This window comes from Neolamprologus multifasciatus, chromosome 22 (assembly GCF_963576455.1).
Source record: "Neolamprologus multifasciatus chromosome 22, fNeoMul1.2, whole genome shotgun sequence".
NCBI classification, from domain to species: domain Eukaryota; kingdom Metazoa; phylum Chordata; class Actinopteri; order Cichliformes; family Cichlidae; genus Neolamprologus; species Neolamprologus multifasciatus.
Window position 1 is genome coordinate 7,588,949 of NC_140459.1, and position 20,384 is coordinate 7,609,332.

Below are 20,384 nucleotides of genomic sequence, written 5' to 3' on the forward strand. Positions count from 1 at the left end.
GCTGTGTGCAACATGTCTTCATATATCTACAGTGTTGGGAAGGTTACTTTTAAAATATATTCTATTACAGAATACAGAATACATGCCCCAAAATGTATTCTGTAACGTATTCCGTTACGTTACTCAATGAGAGTAACGTATTTTGAATACTTTGGATTACTTAATATATCATCATGCTGTTTACAACTACATGAATGTACTATTGCTGTGATTTATTACTGTTACTGAAGGTCCGCGGCTCTGAAACGTAGTAAAGGCACCTCTGGCTAATACGGTGGGTTCTGTGTCGGGCTCGTAGCTGAAAACTAGCTATACTTTGTTGTCTGGGTCAACCTTGCTAGCGAGAGACAGAGAGAGGCGTTGAAAGGCTGCTCCAACGGAACTTATTGTTTTTGGAGGAAAACACGAACACCGCGAGTCTTAATAGCTTACTTACAACTGGGCTCGTCAGGCACTCTTCTTGGCTGCAGTGGTTATTATTATATTTACATGCTTCCAGCTCCTGTTTTTGCTCGATGACAGCTCGTACTTTTCCTTTTTCTTCCTCCTCGCGCTCACAGCCACATAACGAGTATGGCAGTCCATTCTCCCTGCAGCACGGACTACACTGCCTATGATGCTACATTCTTTATAGAATTCTTTAGAGCTATACCGGTAGCATTCTGCCTATTAGCTTAGCACAACAACAACAAAAAAGGCCTCTCTCACCCAGGAAACACGCAGAGAGAGCGTCACCCTGTAACCATGGCAACCGTAACGCTGCCACCTGGAACAACAGAAAGTAGCTGTCAAACAAAACCCAAACAGGCCTGACCCGCCACAATATGAAACAGGGAAGTACCACCGTGTAATCCATTTATTTCAACAAAGTAACTGTATTCTAAATACTACCTTTTTAAACGGTAACTGTAACGGAATACAGTTACTCATATTTTGTATTTTAAATACGTACATGTATTCCGTTACTCCCCAACACTGTATATCTAGCATAACCAACAACAGTAACAACATGTGATTGTTATGAGTTTGGATCCATTTTAGTAAATCAGAGGGACACAAATGGCTTTTACAGCACAGGCTATTCTGACTGGATTAGAACAAGGAAAACTTCACATTGTACACTTTTAATTTGAGCAGAAAGCAAGAAGGCTAGCAAAAAAAGTTTGGGAACCACTGCTCTAACCAACTGCTCTTAGTGTAACAAAGGCCCCGACGAAAGACTAGAGGGAACCGAGCTTTTGCAATTGTTGCACCTAAACTCTGGAATAATCTTCCTATTGATGTCCGCATGTCAGAATCCATTCAATCGTTCAAATCACGCTTAAACCTCACTTGTTCCATCTTGCCTTTGAAGCAAATTAGTTCCGACTTCCACCCGGTCTGCATTTGTGCTGTTTAACTGTAACTGTCACTGTAACTGTAATTGTTTTTAACTGTTATTGTTGCCTTTTGTAGTATTCTGCTTTGCTACCTTATATGAAGCACTTGCATGGACACTGTCCTTTTTAAATGTGCTATAGAAATAAATATTGATTGATTGATTAATTAGTTTAACTGGTTTTTATTTAGGAATAGGCAGAGCATCCTCTCTTCCTGGTCACACTTCTTGTTATGCCCAGATTACCCCTAGGCTGAGGACGTTATACTAGCCTCCCAGATAATTTCATATGTCGGTTATTATTGGCCCGTGGGTATGTGGGAGCCAAATCTTCAGCTCTGCTGAGAATTCATGCAGGTAGGGATGGGACTTAATGGGAACAGCAAATCACATACAAAGAGAGACGGGTATCATAGCAGAGACAGGGGACCCGGTTTAAATGCAAGCATGTTGGGAAAGAGTGAACAAACAAGCGAAAATGTAAAATGAGTATCATGTGTCTTCATTTTAATGATATTGGGTGTCTGAGTGTCTGAATGAGTCTCACAGGCCAGAATATGCGCTTATTACATGCAAAACATGTGAAGAAGGTAAAGAAATGACAAAAAAAAGAATCTTCAGGATATCACAAGCTGGTGGCGTCCTTGTGGTGATACCAAAACCAGATACATGGTAGGGTTGCATCAGGAAGGTCATCTGCATAACAAGTACCTTTATATAGCTTTTGATTACTTTTAGACTTCTAAACTCAACTTTTACAAGACTAAGCATGAAGAAACTCACAAAGCCCAGTCTTGTCGAATTTGTCTCTAAATGTTCTTACCGGTTGGTGGTTTTTAAATTTAGCCTGACTAATGGATTTCATGAAGAGAGTATGATGAATCGTCATAAAAATTGATTTGGTACTTGTATCCACACGATTTTACCGCTAACATTTTCTGCTGCACTATCACTGCACAACACATATATCATGATCCCGGGGTGATAACACGTCTTTTTTTGGCACTTTGAATTCTTTTCTTTTTTAAAAAAAAAATGTGTTTACTGTTCACAGATACAGCCACCTAGAATTGCCACTGGTGTGGACTTTCCACAGTACATACGTCACTTTAATGCAATTGCAGAGTGTGATCAACAGATGGCGCTTTGTTCACAAAAACTTTGACTTGTATAGTTTCACATTCTTTTAACACATTTCATAATTAAATATTTTCACCTGTTAAAATATAAAAACTTAGTTACATTTTGAAAATGTAAAATAAATGGATGAAACTTTACAGTCAGTTTGACCATTTAGACATTTTGTACTGCAAATCACCAAATTTATTTAAAGTAACAGATGACAGCAAACATATAAAGAAGAGCTTTAAATGTCATTTAAGAAGGCTGGAGAACTGGTCCTGGAGACTACTTAAAGAAATAACATGAAAGCGTTTCACAAGAGTTCAGCCTTTGTTGAAGAACAAAGGCTGTAATGCCAAATGTTGACTTTAAAGCTCTGTTTAAATTGCATGGTTGCAAGGTTAAAAGTGTATCACACCAGCATTCACTTGATGGATTTGGGTGGGTGTATAAGTGATATCACTATTTGGGTGTTTAGGTGTGAGTTTTGTTGGGGGTGGGATGTTGTCTTTGGAGACGCAACAGGACTGAGTTCAGCACTCAAGTCAACCACATGGTGCCTTCCAGAAAATAAAACGGTGACAAGTATCACACACAGAGGCGTTGCAGGGCGAGTGTCCATTTACTCATGACAACAGAGACAACATTCATTTAGACTCTAGTGCTTTTGCAACTGATTGCGGCCTTGACTCTTTGTTTTGCTCTTGTACTTAATTTAGATGATTTAATTTTAAGATGGGTCAGTCTGACCTGCAACAAAACAGAAGAGTCATTCTGAGCCACCATGAGCTTCTTGTTCTTGTTCTTCTTTTTCTTCTGTGTCCCTGAGACCACTTGCTCTCTATACACCTACCTACACACCAACTTACAATGCTTACCTACCTAGACCCAGCTTGCACATGTGGAACAGTAGAGCACAGTACAACCCCTACATATGTACTTTTGTGTCTTACAGTCCTCGGTCCTACTGCTGCTGATGTTGTTAGCGACACTGCCGATGGTGCCGATGACGACAATGATGATGATGATGCCACTGATGCATTTGGGTCGGTCGCAGAGGACCACGTCCTCATCGAGAGACAGTGCACTTGGGACACCACGGTTCAAGCCGCACTCATTCAATGCTTGTTTCATGTGGCAGTGCCAAAAAGTGATCGCTTGCCAAAAGGGATTTCTGGTACTTAAAAAATTATGGCAGGAATTTAAGCTGCTATAAATGACTTGTTGACCTCTAACCGTCAAAATTAGGTCAATCATATCTCTCACAAAGAATATCTTATCACAATGTAGCTGATGCACTCAGTGTTTTGGAAAAGTGACTTTTATATATTCTTTATTTATCCCCGTAAAAAGTGTCATTGACATTAAAAATGTGTATTTCACAGGAGATCTAGCCAAGAGGGCAGCAGAAATTGTGACAAATATAACATCACAGATCTATAAACTTACTTGAAGCGACCAAAAAGGACTGGATTGATGATAATATGGGTCATCAAATACAAAGAGTCATAAAGATACTTCAAAAGCAGGTCATTTCTTTATTTTATGTATAACTCCTTGATAAATCCCTTACACTACCGTTTATTTACTAATGTAAGTAAAGTTATTAGACTTTTTTTTAAAAACACATTAAAACATCAGAATTCAATTTTTAGCAGACAATCACTTTTTGGAAAAACAACATCTATGTCAGTTTTTGAGAGCAGTGATCTTTAATGTAAATTAGCCTTTTTAGGTGTTTCATATCCCCTGAGGGGGTTGGAGGTGGGGTGTGCTCAAAATGCTTTGCCTTCCCAAAATGTGAAAGGATATGCATGCAGAAGTTTCATTACCAGCAGGGGGAGAGAATATTTAAAGCCAAGAATTTGCTAGTGAATTTAAAAAAAAACAAACATATGAAGTATTCCCAGGTCCTGTAGATGCTAATATGTAAATGTGTTAATAATGTCTGTTTAATCACTTTCCGGTGATTATTTTTATGTTGGCTTGAAATAAAATATCTGTATCTGTTGTTACTGCAGCTTCTGCATGTGTGTGCTTTTCATGCTTTGGAGAGGCAAAGCCTGAAATGGACATGATGGCCTGTCTGTTGCAGGTTTTGCCACGAGTTACACTTGCTAAATAAAAAGAATTAAAAGATTTTAAAGCTTATTTTATGTAATAATGAATTATCTGTTTGCCTAGAACAGGAAAGTGTTACTTTGCCTAGTGGTCTAGGGGTACCCTCGACATAACATGACGCACAACTCCTCACTCCTGCCACTCCCAGAAAAGGCTAGCGACACAGAACAGCTGAAGATGCTAAGCAGCAGTTTATCTGCTTTGGAGGTTAACAGTGCCATGTCAACAAATAAAAGTGTCCAGTGTTCCTCAGTGTTCTCTGAGCGAAAATAAAAGGAAAACAAAAAACAATTATTGAACCAATGTTTCTAACCAATAACCAAAATGGATTTCAACACAAACACTCGTCTCACTCCTGCTACTGCTGCAGTGCTCAATATATGCAGTGGATAAGTATTTACATTTCTCTACAAAACACTCTTAACTAACAGCATATCAGAAACACAACTTAGCTCACAAAATTATTTAATGGACTTCTGTTCAGGCTTCTCATACAACTACTTGGTGCTACTTGCAACTGCTTGGTTCTTCGTGGACAGAGTGGACAGAGGTGGCTGTCAGCTGGAGTTTAAGATGCTGCTGTCCATTCAATTATCCAATCCAGATACAGAAACCTTTACAAACCAATCAGCAGCTCCACCAACAAACACACCTTCGAGGCAACAGATTATCTTAGGTCATAACAAAAGACATTTCGAATCCCTGCTTTAAGATCTTAACTTTTAAAGGAAAGCATTGCACACTGATTGATTCATTACAGCTGAAGAGAATTATTTACAACTTCTTTGTGCTTACGAACAGTTATTCTGTCTGGTCATCTCAGTGACTTCTTCGTTTTTTATATATTTATTATTTATTTATTTTATCCACACAAGAAATGGATGCGAAACATTTCTTTTGAAAATGACATGAGATTAAAAAAGTCAGATATTGTGGAGTTGTGGTTTATAAAGCCCCCCCCCCCCCTTCTTCCGTTTTACAGGAAGTTGTTTTTCATGTTGTCTGCGTGTTGTGTAACTTCTCTTTCAGTCTCACTGATGGTAGCACAAAGCATCAAAATGCCTGAAGAAGAAGTGCTTTATTCTAATGTGAGGTTTATAAAAGCAAAGAGGGAGACCAATGGTGAGTCTGTATATTCATCTTTCTAATGAGTAATAAGATTTCTCAGAAAAAAAACTCAAAATAGCAGTTTCTTGTGGTTTTCTTGTTTTATTTTTTAAGTACAACCTTGTAGGGAATTTTTAAAATAAAATGTATCAACAGACAAGAATTTCTAACTAACTAAGAGTCTGGTTTCATGTTTTGTGTTGTAGAAAGAGCTTCTCCAGTGGCTAATCCCACTTTCTCTCAAGTCAATATTTCAAGGACTCAGCCGTCCACGACAGAGGTGCCTGGTAGGTACAGAGGAGGTTTTATTTAACAGGAGGATGAACTTTGAACAGCACTCAGTATCGATCAGGAAGCGAACAGCCATCAGATAAATCTATTTGTATTTTTTACTTAAAAATAAAAACGTTGTTCTTAAGTCACACAGAGCGCTGACTTTGGAAACAAAAAATGAGAGTGAATCAATTTTTTAAAAAAACATACCGCAAAAAAAAAATCTTGCTGCATGTTATTGTATGTAGCATTTTTACAGTTAATGTGTGCACCAAATAGATCAATTCAATTCCATTGAGTTTTATTTATATGGCAGCATTTCACAAAAACAGCCCGAACAATCAATAGACACTCTACAAGGAAGAACCCAGAAGAAGGGAGCAATCTGCCGTGACCGGTGTTGTGCCAAAAAGTGATTGTCTGCCAAAAACTGATTTCCAATGTTTCTGTGTATTTTTTCTGTGTAATATCTTTACGTATGTTCGTAAATACACTTCGGTGAATAGGGTTTACAAAGGGGTTATATAGAGAATTAAAAAAATATCCGTTTTTCAAGTATCTTTACAACTCTGTGTTATTGTACTTACATTATAACCAATCTGGTCCTTTATCCCCACTTAAAATATTTTTACAGAACTATTGTAATATTTGCTGCCATTTCTGCTGTCCTCTTGGCCAACTTACTCTTACAAAAGACATTTTTAATGTTAATGAGATTTTTTTTAACTGCATAAATAAAGGTTATATAAAAGTCACTGCCAAAAACTGATTGCGGCTTCTACCTTGTTACACGAATGTTGTTTGTGGCTCAAGATGACTTTATGTCATCCATAAGCGATGCATTTGACATATGTTTCACATATCATAGCCCAACAAGTTACTTATAGCAGTTTAAATACGAGCAATCAGTTTTTGGCAAATACCGGAAATCAGTTTTTGGCAGACAATCACTTTTTGGCACAACACCGGCTTCAAACATTAAAAGTAGTACTGAAAAAACAGAAAGGGTTTTTTAATCTAAAGTATAATAAGGTAATAGAAGGTAATAAATAGCCTTATTAAGTTAAAGAGAAATTTCATGGACAGAATTTTATTCAATGGACAGCGTTCCCATAAAAGGAAAAAAAAGATGTGCATTTGTTCACTAACAAACTTACAGTGGTGTCGTAGACTGTCAGTGTGATGATGGAAATAAAATTGATATGGATATCGTATACATGTAACTATAAACATACATATATATGTATATAGCATCGAGATATACTGGTGTCTAATTTTCATTTAAGTGGGTGCTGGTTTAGCTCACTGGAATGACCTGCCGATCGTCTGCTCATCACAGGCCTTGCCACATGTCCTACCCTCTCTCTCCCTCCACTTTCCTGTCACTCTTCACTTCGCCTATTTTATAAAGCCAGAAAAAGGCCAGAAAAAAGCAAACTGAGAAAGTATCTTTAAAGGAGTTTCATCTCACTTCAAGCAGTGAGTAAAGGTAAAATATAAATACACAGGAGCTTTCATGATCAAAATCACAAAGTGGATCATAAAAATATTAAAAACATAAAATCAAACATTTACTCAGAGGTTTTCTTGTGTTCTTTTAACATTTCTCGATAACTCTTAATCTGATGCTAAAGTAGGAGCAATGCTGGAAACCACAGGAAGTGAAGCGTTGTGTTTGAGGTTGTTTGGTTGAGGAGTTCTCAGCTAAAGTTATTTCATGTCTTCCTGGGTGGTACTTAGAGAACCAGTAAACTGCAGCTCTAATGAAAGTCCACATGCAAGGACTACAGTCTTTATATCTAATATCAGCTACATAAAATTACTTTGGTTATTGTGTTTTATTTTCTAAACTGCCCCATGAGCTGGTACCTGCCAGCTGTAAGAAGCATCTTATTTGTGACTCTTCTGAGTCAGAAATTCTTGATCACACCTTGTATATTCTAAACTCACGTTGTTGTGACAACAATCTGTACATGTTTATCTCTCATATCTGTGTCATCTCTGTCTTTGCTAACTCTTCAGAGCTTCCTCAACAAGCAGAGCTGAGCAGACATTCGAAGCTGCTCTCAGAGAGAGCGGTCCTGCTGGTTGTCATTGCTCTCCTGGCTGCTGCTGTCATTGCTCTGTGTGTTACCTGTGAGCGCTACAATTTTAAGTTTCTTTCATAATATTTACAAGGATAGTGTTCTAAAAAAATAAAATAAGGGCAAAGTAAATCTTTCTGTTTAACATTTCTCAAGTGGATGTGTTTACTTGTTTTAACTTTTTAGGGCTCATGTCATAAAATACTTTTTTTAACTTAAGGAATTCAAAAATCTACATGTCTTTTAGTTTGTTGTTGACTGATTTCTTTGTTTTTTGTCTTACACTTTTTTAAATCAGCATTTAAGCAAGGACATTGCAGAGAGGGGAGAAACAAAGAGAAAGGTAAACATGTGAAACTCCAAAGCTGCAATGCTGGATCGAAGGTGGATTTTTTCAGACATCTAAACTCTAATTTACAACGTTCACAACACCTAATATTACATGAATATCCAAACCCTGTTTTGGCTGTAGTATAAGACTTTTGTTAATTTCTGTTCAGTATTTGAAAAACAGAGACATTCTTGATGAACAAGAGATAAATTTAAAAAAAAAATTGTGCTAAGATGCTAGACAATACAGTAGTGTACATGTCCAACAGTCTCCTGAAATAAAAAGTAAGTTTTGAATTTTGTCTTTGACATATTTGTACCCTCTGATGATGATTAAATAAACATTGATGGACTGACAGAAAGAGGAAATTAGAATATAACTGGAGGACAGAAGAAGCCTCCTGCTGCTCCCAAACCACATGAAGATGAGTTTAAATTAGAGTGATGACAGTCAGATCCCTTTTTTCCCCAAAATAGAACCAAAACCACGGAGCACGGTGCAGCCTACATGTTCACAATGTCCTGATGCAAAAAGTAAATTTTCAATTATTTTTTATATTTATATTTTTATATTTTCTTATTATTATTTTTATCCTCTGATGATGCTTAAAGAAACATTGACTGTTGGAGTGACAGAAAGAGGAGAAAACATGAACAATGACTTTCTCCACCTGTCTGAAGTTGTTGTTGTAATCTCTTCAAAGATCAGCTGAGTTATAAATGTGAAGATGGCTGGAAGCAACATGAAGGAAAGTGCTATTATTTCTCCATCACTAAAACCTCCTGGAACGAGAGCAGAAAGGAATGTAGAGATAAAAAAGGAGATCTGGTTAAGATAAACAGCAAGGAGGAGCAGGTATAAAACACCGCTGCAGATTCATGTTCTCATGTATTTTATCACATCCTGCTGTTTCATCATCTCATAACAGAAACATCTCAGAATAATTTTAATACAAATTCTTTCAGGAATTCCTGGAGAGAAAACTGAAAGAAATCAAGAACTCTGATGACAAGTTCTGGATCGAACTGATATACTTAGATAAAAACAACACATGGGTTTGGGGGGACGGATCACCGCTGAACACAAGGTTCAATTATTGTGAAAATATTTGTATTCATTTCCAGAATGAAAGTCACCATTTTTTACTGAACATCTTCTGTTTTGTTTTATTTCTTAGTTTGACTTTTTGGAAAAACAAAGATCAAGACAGTAAGAATGGGACGAAAGGTGCAAATCCTGATGAGCAAATCTGTTTAAAGGTGAAGGCAAAAGGTGGAGCTAAGTTTTCGTCCTGCAAAATGCATCTTAGAAGTATTTGTGAGAAATAAACAGTAACTGAACATTGTAAATGTGCAACTGTCTAAAGTTCAGTCAGCCTATAAAAAAGTGTCAGTAAAAATACAGGCGTTGGAGTTGCGATATGTTTACAAAGTTAATGTCTAAACTGTATATCTCTTATAGATTTGCTTTTAGTAAAAAATAAAATATACTTGAATAAATCTGAATAACATATTTTGGTGATTTGTTTTTATTAACAGTATTGTTGTGGTGTACGGGGGCGTTGCTGCTGTGGAAATGAAAAATTTGCCTCATTATTTCGTTAAGAAATTTACAAAAAAAATTACAAAAACTTCAGTTTAATGGAAGAGTTTGGTTACCATTTATCCAAGTTTTATGTTTTATAAATATAATGTAACTAACTCATATAATATATATTAGTTGTACTGTATTTTTGAGTAATAAATACTTTCATCTTGTTGATGTTACTCTCACACATTTCCACACAAGAACAGTTGGGGGGAAAGGTGGAGCTAATGATCGGAAGCTTACATCCTGCAAAAAGCCTCAAAGAAGTATTTGTGAGAAATAACTGAACACTGTAAATATGCAGTTGTCTAAAATTCAGTCAGCCTATAAAAGTGTCTCGGTAAAAATACAGACGTTGGAGTTGCGATATGTTTATAAAGCTAATGTCTAAACTGTATATCCCTTCTAGATTTGCTTTTAGTAAAAAATAAAATATACTTGAATAAATCCGAATAACATATTTTGGTGATTTGTTTTTATGAACAGTATTGTTGCTGCTGTGGAAATGAACAGTTTGCCTCATTTTTTTCTTTGAAAAATTTACCAAAAATACAAAAACCCAAAAACGGAAGAGTTTAGCTTTATGTTTGATAAATATAGTGTAACTAACTAACATCATATATTAGTGTTTTTTAGTAATAAACACTTTCAGTCTGTTGACTTCTTGTTGATGTTACTTTCACACATTTTTCCACACAAACAGTTCCTACGAAGATGATTTACTGTGTGGTTTCAGTGAACACTGTCATACTTTTCTCAGTAAACGATCTCTGCTCTAAATCTAAGCTAAATATACCAGATGTCTAAAAGATATCAGCTTATTGACCAACATATTATCTATATCCTAAAATGACAGAATACAAATGTTTCATTGATCTGAATTTAAGGAAAATTTAACTATTTAAAAATGAGGAACTCTCAGTCCTTTAAATTCATCAACACGAAGGTGACGAAAAACAGAGCTTCAGTGAGACGTGAGTGTTGATCATCAAACAACCACCAATTCAATTCAATTCAATTCAATTTTATTTATATAGCGCCAAATCACAACAAACGTCGCCTCAAGGTGCTTCATAGATACAGAGAAAAACCCAACAATCATATGACCCCCTATGAGCAAGCACTTTGGCGACAGTGGGAAGGAAAAATTCCCTTTTAACAGGAAGAAACCTCCAGCAGAACCAGGCTCAGGGAGGGGCGGGGCCATCTGCTGCGACCGGTTGGGGTGAGAGAAGGAAGACAGGATAAAAGACATGCTGTGGAAGAGAGACAGAGATTAATAACAGATATGATTCAATGCAGAGAAGTCTATTAATACATAGTGAGTGAGAAAGGTGACTGGAAAGGAAAAATTCAAAATTCCTACGTCTATTGCAGCATAACTAAGGGAGGATTCAGGGCCCTAACTATATGCTTTAGCAAAAAGGAAAGTTTTAAGCCTAATCTTAAAAGTAGTGGAAGCTGGTTCCACAGAAGAGGGGCCTGAAAACTGAAGGCTCTGCCTCCCATTCTACTTTTAAATACTCTAGGAACAACAAGTAGGCCTGCAGAGCGAGAGCAAAGTGCTCTAATAGGGTGATATGGTACTACAAGGTCATTAAGATAAGATGGGGCCTGATTATTTAAGACCTTGTATGTGAGGAGCAGGATTTTGAATTCAATTCTGGATTTAACAGGAAGCCAATGAAGGGAAGCCAAAACAGGAGAAATATGCTCTCTCTTTCTAGTCGCTGTCAGTACTCTTGCTGCAGCATTTTGGATTAACTGAAGGCTTTTCAGGGAGTTTTTGGACATCCTGATAATAATGAATTGCAGTAGTCCAGCCTGGAAGTAATAAATGCATGAACTAGTTTTTCAGCGTCACTCTGAGACAGGATATTTCTAATTTCACCAGTCTGAACAAAACTTCCCAGAATAGAAGAAAAACATGTATCCTGGAGTAAAATATTTTTATCTGCATGAAACTTAGTTGGCCTGGTGGTGCAGTGTTTAGCACTGTTGCCTCACATCAACAACATTCTGGGCTCAAACCTTCCTCGGCCTTTCACTGTGAAATTTGCATTTTCTCTTCCTCCACAATCCTAAGACATGTACGAGGATTAGCCACTGATTCTATGAATTTGCTTTCTGTACAATTTTATTTATTTTTTTGTCAGTGAGACTAGGAAGTTTTATTTAAGTACCAGCAAACTTGAGGCCACCTTCAGTGTTTTAAGAATACTTGGTGAAATTTAAAGAAAGAATAGAACCAGTCAAGTGTTAATAATGAGGCGAAAAGTGAACTGAACTGAATTTCCTGGAGTAACCCACCCGAGGGATTAATAAAGTTTTATCTAAACTAAAAGCAGCAGTGAAGGGACTGACTTTTTCTCACGTCACATGATCAGATAACAAAATGTTTCCATTACACATTTGTGCTAAATGTTTCCCGACCATGAAACCCAGAGCAGATAAATGTTTACTATCAATGTAAAACGTGACACTTATACTATTCATGTATCACGCAGTATTGCTTTAGTAGCAAAAAATGTCAGCATTTAAAGTTTTGAAAGTCAAATTCCTGATAACTTATAGCTAACTGCAGTTTTATCTTTTAGATGAGGGATGCAAAGCTTCACTTATCTTTTCTCTGTAAAGCCTCAAATTAACTTTTATTGATTAAATATTAGGGAAACCGACATTGACATGAATTTCATCTTTGAGTTCAAAATAAACTAAATTAAATTTGTGTCTCAAAAATGTTATCAACTTTAAAAAAAGGTGGAAGCAACATGGAGGAAAGTGCTATTATTTCTAAGATGAGAGAAATGACTGCAATATAAAACATTACTTACAGGTTTGTATTCTTACATTATCATATTTAACATTAACAAAAAGAAACGCCGTGCTATTAGGTCAAGCTGTCCCAAGTGGCCGTGGCAGCTTCTCAGCACTTGACATTTATTAATTCTGTCTTTTTTTAGGTTCGATCCCAAACTTCTTCACCAAACATCAGCCCAGCTGTTCATCCCTGGAAGTATCTTCCATATGTATGTAATGTCCGAGTTCCTGGTCGAACTGGTTTACTCTTTTATCATGATGAATATCTACTGAGTACATTTCAATTACTTTATTTTGGCTAAATTTGCCACACTGCCTGTGCCACTAGCTTGTCACAAATTTCTCCCAACTTTCCAAACTGCTGAATAAACATGCGGCCAAATTTAAGCTAACACCTGAGTGTAAGATTACTTTTGAAGATCTCCAGACTGATCTGCTCTTTTCACCCATTATAGGAAACCTACAATTAGACCTTCCCTTGGTTTACAGCTACACCTGTGATGTGGGCCTGGGATTCACACTCATTCAGAAAATAACAAAACTGGAAGTAAAAAAAGTCCTGATGACTTGAATATGCCAAACTATACTGTTCCAGATTAACAGATTAGAAGATTAGCAGCAAAGATTATCACCTTTAGAAGCTTCTCAATATTATTAGTCGTATTAGTATATTAGCAGTAGTAGACGCAGCAGTATGACCATCAGTCTCACTCCGCTCACTAATCTCTCACCACAGTACCACAAGCTGAAGTGTGGAGTTTGGCTGGGCCATTGCAACATGTTGACTATTTTCCTTTTCAGAATTGTTTTGCAGATTTGCTGCTGTGCCTGGGATCATTGTTCTCTCTGCGTTACATTTGACTCTTGAATACTTTGGTGTACAGAGAAGTTTATGGTTTAAACAATGACTGCAAGGTGCCCAGGTCTTATGGCTGGAAAACAAGTTCAAATCACTAACCATCCACTACTGGAATGACAGCTGGTATGACGTCTTTGTGCTGATATGCTGTGTTGGTTTTTCACAAAACTGGGCACTGTGTATTATGGTCAAATATCTGCCTCAGCTAGAGAAATACACAAGTTTTCCACCACTGAAAGCCACTTATTAGTCTGCACCACACAGCTGTCTACCATAGAAGGGAGGAGATGTGTTGCACACTTAAATAAAACCTTTGGGGCTTAAAGCGTCAGCCTTTGGTGTACAATCTGCAAATATACAGACACAGTCCATCGTCACAGTGGACTGAAATGTTTCAAACTGAACAAATACATCTTACAGTAGAATAAATGAAATCAAGATTAAAAAATGATTACAAACATAATGAGGATTACCATACATAATACTGTATTACACGTTTTGTAACCAGTCTCTTAACTTTTGCTAGGCCCACTACTTTACAATGAGTGGCCCACTTTGTTTAGCCCTTGTAGACGACTCATTTCAGGGCATACTCCCTCTTGTGGTAGAATGGAGGAATAACCATTATTCCAGTACTACAATTCACTGGAGACTGGGGCACACATTATTTTGTGACAGTTACAGAAAATAATATTTTAACAATCTGAACACTGTAATGAAATAAAGGGGATGGCTTATTTACATACATGAAACACTCTGTGCCCTTATAGATGGACCTGACCATTTCTGCGGTTTACACCAAACTTGCCATTGCACACTCCGCGCTCATCTTTACAAACTACTTTATTTTGGTTGCATGCATCATGCAACAGTGCAGTTTCCTACACAGTTACCGTTACCCAATCTACATTTATAATAACACTAAAAAATGACAAACAAAAAAAATGAGAACAGCAGACATTTCAATAAAGAGAGACCATTTTAAGGAATTGAACATGATTTATTGAAGTACTGAGTTTGAGCAATAAACTATTCAGATGGAGCTGCATAGCAGAGTAGAGCCTAACAGTGGTGGGAAGTAGGCAAGGGCCCTTTGGAGTCTAGATGCTGGTCGAGGCAGAGATGAAGCAGGTTAATACTTGGATGAGGAACTCATTTTGGCCAGGATAACTTGGAGATGAGATGAAGGCAGGCTTACAGTGGGTAATAAAATGAGTGGATCAGAGTGAAGATGACAGAATTAAGTTACAACATGGGAAAGTGGAAGTGATGTAAAGAATAGACTAACAGCACAAAAACACCCAGGAACGCAGGCAGATGAGTGAATACAGAGCTTCCTTACTGAATGTATGTATAAGCGTCATTACTAATGCAAACTGAGCTAAGTAAAAATGAAGAGGCATTTATTATTATTACAGGTTATTGCACATCTGCAATAACCTGTTGTAGAATAACCAGCCTGTCCAGCACAGAGGATAAACCGCAGAGCAGGTTAATGTGGGAAACGTGTGTTGGCATGAATCTCCTCGACAAGTTTAAGTAATCAGATTACTTTTAAAGGTGCTATCAGATTACACAAGTAATCAGATTACCCCTTATGGTGTACTCAAATTATATTTTATCATCACTGGAGGAACTTTGATCTATTCTTCTCTGCAGAGTTCTTTTAATTCAGCCACATTAGCAAAGTGCCAAAGCAACTTACATGTTATTTTATTTTTGAGACCTATTTTAATCCAGCAGATGGTCTTGATTCAGTTATTAAAGCTCCATCTAGAGGACAGAGGCAGCAGTTACAGTTTGTACATTAATGGGGTTGTTTTTTCAGGAGCTGGGCCCGGCCCTTAGTTCTAGTGAAAGGAACTCTTAACGCTTCAGGTCAAGGAGCTTGCAAAGAAAAGCGTCTGGACTTCTTTAAGTTGCTTGAAGACGTTCTTCTTCAGTTCTCAGGTCAAATGGGAAGTCCAGACGCTTTTCTTTGCAAGCTCCTTGACTACAATGACCTGGATGACTGAGAACCTTCACAGACATCTTAACGCTTCAGCATACCAAGACATTTTGTACAATTTAATGCTCTTTGTGGGAAGAGTTTGTGGCTGGCCCTTCCTGTTCCAACATGACTGCTGCCAGTGCACAAAGCAAGGTCCATATAGACATTTATAAGTGAGTTTGGTTTGGAAGACTGACAGAGTCTTGACCTGAACTCAATAAAACACCTTTCAGATGAAAATGGGATGTCACTCAAGTTCATTGTTGTCATACGCAGACAACAGTGTAATGGGAAAAAGAAAACTTTGGAGAGCAGTTGTGACTACATGACAACAGGATGCAATGTGAGTGAGATTGACAGCTGGTAGTGAAAGAGGAAAGACAAGAGTTCAGAATACTTTGGCTCTCTTGAGCTTTCGCTGAGACCACAAGACCAGTAAAGGTAGAAGATGACCTGAAGAAGATAGTTATGGTTGCATGCATGGTTGATAGGTTATCAACCATGCATGCATGTATAGTTGATTAAAATGTTAAATCCACAAGTTAAAAGAGAGTCCTCTCTGGAAAATGATTATATGGTTTTCGTCTTCTGGGTTTTTCCTGTTTTATTTTGAAGGCTACTTTTTCTTTTTGTTCCTTATCCACCGTGAGGTTATATTTTGCATTTAGTAGCTCTCTATGCCTAATTCCTGGTGATGTCGGGTTTTTTTGTCTCAGCTCTTGGTGCTGAACAACTGGAAAGACTGTGTGAGGAAGGGGAAAAGAGAGGAAGGTTGTGAGTCCTGCAATCAAACTCTGGAGAAGATTGCAGTGCCTGCAGGGCTGTGGTCCTTTTTATTAATTTACAAAAGCACAGTAGTTTCCATGAAATGTATAAAAATGGATTTTGTGAAAAGTGTTATTCAAATATGAGGAACTAAACTGTGGATAAAGTCTCCTCCCCATTATTATAATTCATGAGAAAGTTGTGAAACATGAAAATGAGGTACAGTGTTTCTTTTGAACAGCCTAAAGAGAGGTAAGAGCAAACATAGCTTCAGGAGAAATGTCGCCAGATACTTGTGTTTTTCTGCTTTTGTCAAAAGCTTCAGTAAAACATAAATCCTTCTATTATTCAGAAACAGCTGGACTAATTCTGAACTCAGGATCTTTAAGCCTGAAACGATGAGCCATTCAGACAGTGGCAATGTGGGGGAAGGTAAAGACGGCTTTTCTTTTGTTCTGTATAAAAGCTATTTGAACATAATATGTTTATTCTGGAATAAAAACATCATCTGCACATATCTTAAAATCTATCATCATGCTGCAAGTCTATAGATGATGATATTTACTTTGCACATTTGCAAAATATAAGCATTCAGACTTAAGTTTTATTGATAGGAGAAAATGCCAAGACAGACATTTAATTATAAGTTTAAAGTAGCTTAGAAAATGATAAAAAGAGGAACGATTGGGGCTTGTGATGTATTCAACATGTGGCTATCCCTTATTTAGCATGTCAGTGTTTCCTGCTGGTCTTTGCAGCTGTGGTCCTGCAACCTGTAACTGCTATAACTCATAAATACTGGATCATTACTAATAAATATTAGTGTCCTTTTACCCGTACACAGCTACACTATTTTGTGTTATTTAATTATTCCACCTTTTGTCTCCTCTAAATATTCAACAGATGAAGTTTTTGAACCTCAACATGAACAAGTAAACAGAGGGTCAATGGTCACCACAAAAATAGGGGCGGTGGTGGTTGTCTGTGTTCTCCTGGCAACTGCTGTCTTTTTGACGTTCTACTTCTGTGAGTTTAAACACTTTTATTCATAAACTTTATTTAAAATCAATAACATTTCTGATCTGCTTTAAATTACCAAAGAAACAGAATTTATATGTGCTGTCAGCTCACAAATGCACTGGCCATCTTCTGACTTCAGCACTTTATTGCAGCCACAGGAAGTCTGTGAAGAGACGATTTCACGCTCATAAAATACAAAATCACATCTGACATGAAAGATACATGAAAGTCAATACACAGGACAATTCACACACACACACAAGATATGAAAACATTGGCAAGAGTGTTGGTTTGCAGCTCACGTTTAATTAAAACTAGCAACAAAAATTGTTATGGACAATATATGTGACTCCCTACATTTTTCTTTTTTTATTTAACAGCCACTGTCATTGTGGCATTTTAAAATGCTGTTTCATCTCCCTGAAGAACACCTACTTCCTCAAAATGTCTTGTTTACCTCATGGCACACCCGTTAAGAACCACTGGGCCAACATACAATAAAGCTTAATGTCATTTGGTGTTATTGTTGATAAGCTTACAGGTGAATGAGTGATCGCTTGGAACAACGTTTGGTTGCTGCTACATGATCTCAGTTTGAGTCACATTTGGAGACAGACCTGCTGCTGCTTCACTCTCTCTGGCTCTTTTTGAAATTAAAGGATTTGATGGTGTTAAGCTGTGCTGAGTTAGTTTGATTGTGCCACTGACTCTGCTTATAGCTAAATCATTCTTAACCTGTATATTGTGTCTGCGCACATTTCTTTTGACAGAAAGTTGCTAATGCAGTTATTCTGTGTAGGTGACTGAGTCCAAGTGCAGGTGGGCATAACCATTTTGCATCATTTGTCTCAATTATGACACATATTACAAGAAATTTTAAGGCTTGCAATTGCCCCTCCTGGGGACTCGGTCCTACCTTCCCCTGCACCCCTGCAGTATATTATAAAAACAGCATGAATCAGTCTCCACACTTTAAACATCTACTGATCTGGATAAAAGTGATATACTACCACTATGGATTTTTCATTTGTTCTGATGAATGCATTAATGCACAATGGTCTCTATCTGCAACATGAACTTCTGTCACTATCTGTGAAATTGTAAACTACTGTACATTAGTACTGATGGTGGAATTGAAATTGCTGCGAGGCGGCAATGCTAACCAATACTTGTGCATAATAAAAGTTGGATTGTACCAGCTGAGGTGACACTTAAGTCTATATTAGTGTTTAGAAAAGAACACTTAACTACAAAAGATGGTGCATGGTTGTGGGTGAACAGCTCATCACTGATAAATAAGTTTCACTGTTATTAAAATAGTTTTTTTATTCCCGGAATTAAAAATACCAGTTTTTACTGAAGCAATTATTGTTTGTTTGTTTTTATTTCTTAGGGTGATTTACTGGAACAACAAAGAACCAAACAACTGGTTCCTCATACCAGCAACTGGTATGAGGAAAATCCTGATGGAGAAGTCTGTGACAGGACGGAGGTAAAAGGTGGTGCTCCTGGCCAGAAGTGTAGGTTTGATAAATGGTGCACTATACCTCAAAGAAATAACTTAACTGGACAGTTTGTATTCGGTTTACATTAAGGTTCAGCGTACAAAACAATCTAAGTACAGGGTAAAGAAAGTGAAATGACACTTTTCAACTCTGATGTCACAAACTCTTAAAAGAAACTACAAGGACAAACTTAAAGAGAAGTGTTGAATAATATAACATGGAAAACCTATCCTTCTAATTGCTTTATCTGCTTAATCAATTAAATTTTGGTGGGGGTAGACGGAGGGGGAGGGCCCTCAACAGGTCACCAGTTACATGCCAGATATATACTTGAATAATATTTCGTGTCTTATATCGTTTGTCTTCATTTACATTATTATTATGAGCCGCTGTTCTCGTGCTTTCTGTGAAACAGTTTCCAACCATTTATTTTGTTTTTTTTCTATTTTTTTAAGCTTTTGAAAAAACTATTTCCTGGAAAAGTTTGAATGACACTGATTCAGAAAAAACAATTGTGCTTGATGGAAATAAACACCTCCAGTCTGTTGACTTCTTGTCATTGTGTTTTCAATATTTGAAAATAATGTGGTTACTGATTGCTGTCAGACCTGTTAAATCAAGAAATCACTTAAAGCCATTGACATCTATCAGTCTGGAAAGGGTTACAAAGCCATTTCTTAGGCTTTGGGACTCCAGTGACCACAGTGAGAGTCTTTATACACAAATGAAGAAAGCAGTGGGGAATCTTTCAATTAGGGGCCAACTTACCAAAATTACTCCAAGAAGACATCAACGACTCATGCAGGAGCTCACAAAAGAAGCCAGAACAAGATCTAAAGAAATCCCGGCCTGTCTGGTCTCAGTTAAAGTTCACAAGTCGACAATAAGAGACTGGACAAAATGAACTGACGAGACAAAGGCTGAATTTTTCACATAGGGCCAAGTATTTGGCACAAAGTTTTTAAAAAATAAAGTATTTTTTTTAACACGTCCATGTAAAACATAAATTTTGAATCATTTGCAGCATTTTAAATGAGGACAATCTTAACTAACATTTCAATAAGCAGAGATCATTAGAAGCAACTGAACATGATTTATTGATATACAGAAATTAATTAAGCTATTTGGTGATTAGATTCAGATGGGCCATTACAGCAAAATTGAATCCCAGTGGTGATAAGAATTAGGGAAGTACTTCCCACAGTCTAGACGCTAGTGATGGCGATGAAGATGGAGATTTGGATGGAGCGTGAGTAATATGAGAGAGGAGGAGGGTTGCAGGGAGGCGTCTGCAAGGGAGAGTGACAGATGAGCCATGAGATTTAAAGCATGGCACGTGGAGGCTGATTGGCCTGAAGAAGGCAGGCAGAAAGATGATTGGACTAGACCTGTGATGTGAGCAAGTGTGGGAAAGTGAAAGTG

At 37.2% G+C, this 20,384-nt stretch overlaps 1 protein-coding gene and 1 long non-coding RNA gene across 3 annotated transcripts; both read left to right on the forward strand.

Moving 5' to 3' along the window:
- Positions 1-4,126: 4,126 nt before the first annotated feature.
- LOC146492810 (uncharacterized) lies at positions 4,127-10,999 on the forward strand. 2 transcript variants are annotated; one of them, XM_085149322.1, is made up of 8 exons: positions 4,127-5,743; positions 5,935-6,015; positions 8,024-8,137; positions 8,384-8,428; positions 8,893-8,949; positions 9,120-9,271; positions 9,382-9,503; positions 9,594-10,999. In XM_085149322.1, exons 1-8 carry the CDS (start codon positions 5,503-5,505, stop codon positions 9,742-9,744), a joined length of 963 nt encoding a protein of 320 aa, XP_085005448.1. In that variant the 5' UTR covers positions 4,127-5,502; the 3' UTR covers positions 9,745-10,999. The 2 variants fall into 2 exon arrangements, with proteins under 2 accessions (XP_085005448.1, XP_085005449.1); XM_085149323.1 differs by lacking the exon at positions 8,893-8,949.
- Positions 11,000-16,209: 5,210 nt separating this feature from the next.
- On the forward strand, positions 16,210-19,560 carry LOC146492811 (uncharacterized). The gene is made up of 3 exons (XR_014872070.1): positions 16,210-16,869; positions 17,341-17,463; positions 18,851-19,560. It is a non-coding gene; the product is annotated as an uncharacterized LOC146492811 (long non-coding RNA).
- Positions 19,561-20,384: the final 824 nt, after the last annotated feature.